Here is an 8,633-nt window from a genome sequence, read left to right as displayed (position 1 = left end):
GCTCTGTGGCAGAACCCAAACAGATTATTAACACAATAATAAGTATAAAAAGTGTTAATATTTGTAACGAAACCTAAAATATGTATGGTAATAGTTTGGCTGGAATTGAGTTTTATGGTGTCCTGCCAGAGCATTGTCATCAGCAGGAATATAAAGTATATTTATATAATCTGTGATCCTGCTAATGTTTTAAATGAGAATGTTTGTGGGGATGCATGTTTGTTATTCTTACACTCAAAATCTTCAGGGACGGATTGATATGAAATTTGGTACATGAGTAGAATATAACCTGGAATAACACATAGGGTGCTTTTTATCACGAAATTTTTATAACTCCATTTACATTTATTGTTATCAATACATATAATAAATCAGTAGAAAAAAATTATGTACATTAAATATATTTACATAATTGTTATCAATACATATAATAAATCAGTAGAAAAAAAAAATGTACATCAAATATATTTACATGAACACAAAATTAGGCGATTGAGTGATAGTAATAAAGTAAGAATCTGAAAAAAAACTTCTGTCTGTACACGCTAATCTCCGGAACTAGGTGCAGACCCCAGGGTGACTTTCAGGTCTTTTTATATTGGCGACCGAAGGAGGCGGGAGTGGGACACGTAGCGGGAAATGGGATGGGGCACGAAAATTGCGGGAAAATACATTAGACAATTTGTAGGAAACGGGACAGGATAAGTTTCGGAACGAGACACGTAACGGATATCATAGCGGGAAACGGGGAATTGAACTAAAGATGACAATACAAAATACGAATTTGAATTATAGTAATAAATAAATCTTACCAGTCATAGAATACGCGATAAAAGAAACTCTGAAATTTTACTTCGATTGCTTTTAAGAACGCGTGAAAAAGCTAGTATTTAGTATAGTTATAGAACCACTCCATATCCTCCCGTACCATCCAGCCAGCTGATAGTGTCGGGTTTTATCGTGGGTTTGATAATAAATAAGCAGTAGGTAGTAAAGTAAGATTATTATAAAACTTAAGGTAAGACCTAGAACAATTAAATATAAATTAAAAATCTAAAATAGAGATTTATCACCTAATCTCTATTTTAGATTTTTAATTTATATTTATTCACAATTCGTTATATATATTCACAATAAATGGAGCACTTACCCTTATTGGGTCTGTTCTTATTATTTTATTTAATGTTTATAAATTTATCACGGCCAGCCTCTTGCCTCGCTGGCTTGGTCGTAATGTTTACGCGTCAAAGTGTTCGAGCGGATTTAGAATTTTAAAATTTATGATAGTAGATCCAAATGTGCCCGCGCAGCCGAGATTCCAAACAAAGCGTAGCTGCGTTACAATAGGATTCCCAAGGAGAGTTGACATCATGAAGGCAGGTCGTAAAATTATAGCCGAATCTTCAAGATTTTCAGGCTTATTTTTTACACCGACCTCTGGCGTCACAGCCGGGCGAGAACCAGCCAAGAAAAGAGACCTATATTAGACCTACATTTTATTTATTTATCACAACAAAAATGCTAATTGATTAATACAAACAACAAAATATAGTTTTGTATTTATTTTGCAAATATACACTATCGTGCATTGACAGAAGATCTTTATCGCCGACTTTGAACCTTATACGAAAGTGATAACGTATTTGAGATTTTTGTCAACAGATCTTGTTTTCAACCTGTACGTTATCAAACAGTAAACACCGCAATATGTAATTATCTATCTACATTTCAACACAATCAGCATGTACCGTCAATCGTTTGGTTACATATGGATCTTTATACCGTGGTGATTGGGGCGTGTATGTAATGAATTCGTTTGAGTTGATATGCAGTCTACCGTACCAAGAGGAATTTACTTCACAGTACAGCAATAGTATTGGCTCGAAACTGACGTGAACAATGTTGAAAAATCCACTTTACGTGTACGGGCCGAAAAATGTTTACATACCGAGCGATTTGAATTTTGCCGCTTTTTTCCTGGACACATTGTGGGAACATAGAAATAATGTGGCGTTGGTAAGTTTTTATGAATTATTCTTTTCTTACAAGAAGTTTTTATCGCAATCCGACCGGGCCAGCAGCCGCGTACAAATTAGTGAACTGAATAAACAATCACAGTGCAGGTTTCCTCACGATGTTTTCCTTCGCCGGAAGCAAGTGGTGGTCGATGAAAACAACTATATATGAGTCAGATTGGTATACAAACTCATGTGGCTCGAGTTAGGATTCGATCTTGGGTCTTACAATCACAACCATCACCGTTTATTCCGATTACATTGAAATTTTTTTATTAATTTATTTATTTAGAAATTAGACCTTCACAGGCACTTTTTTTCGTAAATTTTTATATTTATAGTTATTTCTCACAAGCTACAAACTACTGGCATTTCGGAACGACCACTGCTGAGAAAAATGCCGAAAGAAATTCATTTGAACAGCGTTGGTCCCTATCATGCCAGAAGGTCCATTATTGTTTCTTACAATGTTTTTTTTTCTAATAATATATAAAAGTACATAATGACTATGTAAGTCAAAAGGGTTATGATTGTGATCCGAGTGCTGATTATACAATTGACAATTTGGTAGTAGTAGTACTGGGGTATTGTGTAATCTGTTGTAGTAGTGTATAGTGGACAGGGTTCACCCATATAAATTCGTTCCCATATAAAAACGTGCTTGGTTTTCGTATACGTCATCTACATAATGGAACAGAGCAACAAAACAACTAAAGTTATTAAATGTGGCCGTCCAAATCAAAAGGGACCTTATGGCGCCCGTCACTTACGCCATTATTGCCTTTGTTTTGTTTTGGAACAACGGCAATAAAGACATAAGTGCTAGCCGCCATAAGGTCCCTTTTGATTTGGACGGCCATAAATAACTAGCTATTATGCCCGCGTTTATTTCGCGCGTCCGCTCATAACATATTATTGTAATATCTCGGGTTCTAAGCAACGAATCGCGATGAAACCTATACCAGATTGTAAGTTAGACCATCCGCTATACAACTGTGCAAACCGCATCAAATTTCGCCCAGTACTATTTGCGTGATGCGCGAACAAACATACAGAAAGACTAAAGTTCTAAAAAATGTTTTTGCTTTTATTAGTCCCATAAAGACCCCATAATTATTTTTCTTGGATATCTCCTATATGTACAGATATAGCCCACGTATAGTTTATTATATGTATAGAATTATATATAGAATTACACAACTGTTGTCAGATAAATGGAGCTTCGTACGAAGACTACACATACTTATCTATGGCACAGCAGAGTATGAATGTGGCTATCTCTCTCTCTCGTCTAGGAGTGAAAAAAGGGGAGGTAGTGGCTATATGCTCAGAAAACAGGATGGAATATTGGGCAGCGTTTCTTGGTACCGTATGCGCTGGTGTTACAGCAACTATGGTGAACCCTAATTACACTGGAAGTAAGTGGTTTCAAATTGCCATTTTAGACTTTTATTTTTTTTGATATTTTTATTTTTTTTTATACGCTCCGGAGCTTCGCTCCCGTGGGAATTTCGAGATAAAAAGTACCCCATGTGTTATTCCAGGTTATATTCTACCCGTTTACCAAATTTCATAACAATCCGTTCAGTAGATATGGTGTGAAAGAGTAACAAACATACACACATACACCTCACAAATTTTCGCATTTATAATATCTTTAGGATGAATGATAGATGTAGAAGAATAGACTGGTACGTACCTATTGTAGAAACAAATAGAATTTTATGAATATTACCCTTTATTTCAATTTACAGATGAGCTAAAGCACGTCCTGAGTATAACAAAACCAAAATACATGTTTTGTTCACAAACTTTCTACAACGGCAAAGAAAAAACATTGAAATCTTTACCATACCTGAAAAAAATCATATTATTCGGCGATAAAACGAATAAAAACGTACTTTATTACGACGATTTAGCTATATCTGTCGATGGCAATGAAAAAGATATAGGTTTTAATGGTAATAAACTAAGTAGGAATGTGCGTTATGAAGAGTTTCGTGCAGTTGATGTGGAAGGGCAAAACGATGTGGCGTTAATACTATATTCTTCTGGTACCACGGGACTACCCAAAGGAGTGATGCTAACTCACGTAAATTTACTGTCAGCTTGTCTAATGTAAGTTACATTTCATTTTATACTTGTTTACTGAAAATAGTTGCTTTTAGAAATGGCTAAAATTTAATTAGGGTATGTGACGAAAGTTATCGTGGTCGAGAAAATCTCGGGTATTTTTTTAAATTATTTATTGATATTATTTCCCGGGCGGTAAGTAAATTTTAAAAATAGAATTAATTGGTTACTTGTTACGAATTCGAAGAACAAAACGAATAAATAAAAATAAATCCTGTGGTCTTTGTGTTTATAAACAGTCAGTGTGAATTAAAAAAAAATGTTATTACGACATTTTAAATGATATGCAATTTGTAGGATAAGCCGCAACGAAATTAAATCTCTGTTTTATTTATCAATATGATGTTTTGTGAATATGTAAATAAGTATTATTTTTAAATTATTTTACTTTCCTTATTTACGAAATGAATTGTTGTGTATCACGGTAGAACGTAGTAAATTACTTCTACACTTTGGAAAGATATCAAATTGAATTCCATCGAAACGATTAGTTTGTAGGTATACCTACAAAACAAGATACCATAAATTAATTATTTTTACGAAATTATTATATTATATTTATCAGTAACTATATAAGTATATAGTTACTGATAAATATATTAAATTTCTAATAAAATGTCACTTCATTGTTTTTTCACAATGACGTAACCTACCTATAGTATAAATAAAGAGTACTCTGAACAGTAAAAAGCTTTATTGGTTTTTAATAAATAATAATTTAAAAAAATGAAAATCGTATACATGAGAATAATCCTGGATCATTTACATAAATGATTTCCCACCTGCCTTTCAGGCCAGCATCCATAGATCCCAAACTCAATGGTCTGACGATATCGCCCTGGTTCCACACCATGGGTCTGATCGGGACCGCCTTGGGGCTCTGCAAGGGCAGGACACTGGTGTACCTGCCGAAGTTTGAGATCAATTTGTATCTCAAGTGCATTGAGAAGTATCAGGTAAGTTAACATGCATTTAACTACTAAATTCTGTGTTACAAAATGTTATATAACGCTTGCTGTCTTCGACACTGTTTTGTCAAGAATGTGTTTAAGAAAAGAGACAACATATGTTCTTTAACATTTCGTAACACCACGCTGTGTCCCCACACAGCGTGTGCTGTGTTTCCGCACATTAATATTTGTCGTTCGGAATTATATGCGTGACAATGGTCTGACAACTGAGGATGCCGACCACCGAAGTGGAGACGAAACAGTAGGAAAGCGGACCCTGGGCTCCGACGCTCATTTAATTAAGAGCAATTAAGGCTCTTGTCTGTGGAGTTCCTTCCATTGCTCTATGTCCATAGCTAATTCCTTCATTTACAACACAATGTCACTTTTTCTTTTATTCGCCTCGTGCTTTGTAATACAATATGTTTTGAACTTTTCTCATAGTCAAAATTGTCATCGACACGCAAAGAACAAAAAAAAAACTATCCTATTAATATTAATAATTATTATAATATTTATATAATTAGTAGTACATGCGAAAGTTTGTGAGGATGTATGTGTGTATGTTTTGTTTTGTTACTCTTTCACGCAAAATATACTGGACCGATTACTATGAAATTTGGTACACGACACGAGTAGAATATAACCTTGAATAACACATAGGGTACTTTTTATCTCGAAATTCCCAAGGGAGCGAAGCCCCGGGTCGCAGCTAGTAAATAAATAAATCCCTTGCCTCTTGTCCCAGATCCAGCAAATAACCGTGGTGCCCCCTGTGCTGGTGGCCGCTTGCAAGTCCCAGGAGCCCTACGACCTGAGCTCTGTCAAACTGGTCTACTCCGGAGCCGCGCCGCTGCAGGAGGAGACCATCAAGATTGTCAAGGACAAGTTGGTATTTGTTGGTTGGGTGGGTTATTGGTTGTGTCAGATTTTTATTCTAGTCGCATTAAAATATCTGACGTGATTTTTACGATCATTTGCCGACATCATCGAAGCAGTGCTGGTGTAATGAACTTAAACTGTCAACCAGTGTGCAAGTTTCCTCACGATGTTTTCCTTCACGTGTGGTCTGATGAACTATGTGGTCAACAAGCGAGATTTTTAACAATGGGAGCCCCCTTAATATTCATTTTATTCTGTTGTATCCTCGTCTATACATCACCAGTAAAAATTATAACTATCCAACTATCACTGTTCATGAGATTACAGCCTGGTGATAGACGCACAGACAGACAGACGCGACGGGCGGACAACGGAGTCTAATGAGTAATAGGATCCCGTTTTACCACCATAAAAAAGACAAAGTAGGATAGCGGACCCTGGGCATCGACGTTTAACAGCTGAGAAACCCTTTACGTTCCAGGTTCCCTAACGTGGTAGCCGTATTGCAGGGGTACGGAATGACGGAGATGACGTTAGCTGTCATCAAAAGCACGTACGACCAGACTGTGCCGATGAAATCTGCCAGCATTGGGTCTGTGGTGGCCGGGGCTATTGTCAAGGTTATATACACTATTAATATATAATACTTTGTGCCCACGGCTTCAAAAAGCTGTATATGTCACTCTCCAACCATAACATTAATCATAACATAAATTAAAAATCACCTTTGCTCATATATCAACAACAGTCATTTAAACGATGATCAATTTAACTGCTCCATATGGACGAATAAGGAGTATGGGCCATGACCCACTACGGGGCTGTTTGGTCACCCATCCAATAACCGACTATTAAGTGAAACAGGTCTCTCTGACGATAATAAAAATTTGTGTCAGAAATCATATCCCATCGATTTTGCTTTGTAGGTGGTTGACATAGAGACCGGTAAACCTCTAGGCCCTAACCAGAGCGGGGAACTATGCTTCAAGAGCACCCAGGTGATGAAGGGTTACGTCGGGAAGAGCAACCGGGAGTTCTTCGATGATGAGGGGTTCTACAGGTCTGGAGATATCGGCTACTACGACGAAGACAGACAGTTTTATATCGTGGACAGGCTGAAGGAGCTCATCAAATATAAGGGCTTCCAGGTTTGTAACAAAATTTTTTTTTAAAATAATTTCCTTATAATATTATAAAAAGAAATCCCCCTGTCGTCTGTCTGTATGAACGCGATAAACTCAAAAACCTTCCTATCTATTGGCGAATACAACATGAAAATCCGTGCAGTAATTTTTTTGTTTATCGCGAAAAGACAGACAGACTTCGTTATTTAATATGTACAGATAACGATTTCCCTCCATTTCCCAGGTGGCCCCAGCAGAAATAGAGTCCCTTCTCCTCCAGCACCCTTCAGTCCGAGACGCTGGGGTCGTGGGTCTACCCGACCCCACTGCTGGGGAGCTGCCACTGGCGTTTGTTGTGAAGCAACCGGGCTGCGACGTCTCTGAGCTGGAGATCCAGGCTTTCGTGGCTGAGAAGGTATTTATTTATTCCTCTTCTTCTTCCCTTATCTCACTTCACTTGTGGACGGTACATTTTGTGAGTAGATACCTACTAAATTATATTAATATTTTGCGCAATAAAGTTTAAAGAAATACTTCTTTAAACTTTATTGCGCAAATTATTTGTAAAAGTGCAATAGGTAGACTTAATAGTGCTAAATGGTATCTTGAATAAGAGTTTCGGCATTTCTTCTCAGCAGTGGTCGTTCGATGTGCGTGTGGTCTGAGAACCCACTTCTTGAAATTCTATGAAATTATGCTTGGGATTTAGTGAACCTTCCAATTGTGAAAGTTGGAATTTGATTAAGTGAAAGCCAAATAAGCGAGTTACGATGTTTTACGAAAGACCCTCAGTCCTCATAGTTCGGAAATGCTAGTAGATTTTAGGTTTGATAATTTTTATATGTACATATAACTAGCTTTTGCCTGCGGCTTCACTAGAGTTAACTGTGGTTGATCATCAATAAATTTAAGAACGGGGTTTTTCTCGATGGAATATTTTCTATAGATTCTACCTGCCTTTAGGATACGACCATAAATATTATTATTATTCTAATATTCATTTTCAGTTGTCCAACCCTAAGCACCTTCGAGGGGGCGTGAGGTTCGTGTCTGAGATCCCAAAGAATCCTTCTGGGAAGGTGCTGAGGAAGGCTTTGAAGGCCATGATGAAGAACACGAAATCCAAATTGTGATGTCGTCATGTTTAAGGTAGAAATTCACTGAGACGGATGTGGACACGAATCTACATACATTTCACGATTTGTATGTTAGTTTTTTATTAACGTAAGGATGAACCTGCAATGTATGTTGATTTCTCTATGTTCGGTGATAGTGTATTTTCTAGCATTGTATAAAAAGTGTATTAAATATTTATATCTATTTATGGCCTCTGATGTACATAAAACTAATAATAGGTACAGTCAGACCTTTTACTAATTGTTTTTGTACAACTAAACCATTGTACATACATTATTTAAAGTATAACTTATTTTGGAATTAAGATTTTTTCTGTAAGTAAAACATTTTTTATCTGTTTTATTGTTTTATTTTAGTTTTTATGAATAATCCCATGAGAAATGAAGAGTTAC

The 8,633-nt window shown here is 36.5% G+C and overlaps 1 protein-coding gene across 1 annotated transcript; it reads left to right on the top strand.

The window, feature by feature from the left end:
* The first annotated feature begins 1,818 nt into the window (after positions 1-1,818).
* LOC128681560 (luciferin 4-monooxygenase-like) lies at positions 1,819-8,579 on the top strand. The gene is made up of 9 exons (XM_053765558.2): positions 1,819-2,016; positions 3,226-3,433; positions 3,770-4,133; positions 4,942-5,104; positions 5,847-5,986; positions 6,462-6,600; positions 6,907-7,128; positions 7,349-7,519; positions 8,112-8,579. Exons 1-9 carry the CDS (start codon positions 1,900-1,902, stop codon positions 8,235-8,237), a joined length of 1,650 nt encoding a protein of 549 aa, XP_053621533.1. The 5' UTR covers positions 1,819-1,899; the 3' UTR covers positions 8,238-8,579.
* The last annotated feature ends 54 nt before the right edge of the window (positions 8,580-8,633 follow it).

The sequence above is a fragment of the Plodia interpunctella genome, chromosome 27, assembly GCF_027563975.2.
Source record: "Plodia interpunctella isolate USDA-ARS_2022_Savannah chromosome 27, ilPloInte3.2, whole genome shotgun sequence".
Lineage (NCBI taxonomy): Eukaryota > Metazoa > Arthropoda > Insecta > Lepidoptera > Pyralidae > Plodia > Plodia interpunctella.
This window is presented reverse-complemented; position numbering and strand designations above follow the sequence as displayed.

Bases quoted from the DNA above. Each gene is read 5' to 3' on its own strand.
- LOC128681560 (XM_053765558.2), top strand. From the start codon at position 1,900: ATGTTGAAAAATCCACTTTACGTGTACGGGCCGAAAAATGTTTACATA. The intron at 4,134-4,941 runs GTAAGTTACATT...CCTGCCTTTCAG, and splicing joins TTACTGTCAGCTTGTCTAAT to GCCAGCATCCATAGATCCCA. The intron at 6,601-6,906 runs GTTATATACACT...TTTGCTTTGTAG, and splicing joins TGGCCGGGGCTATTGTCAAG to GTGGTTGACATAGAGACCGG.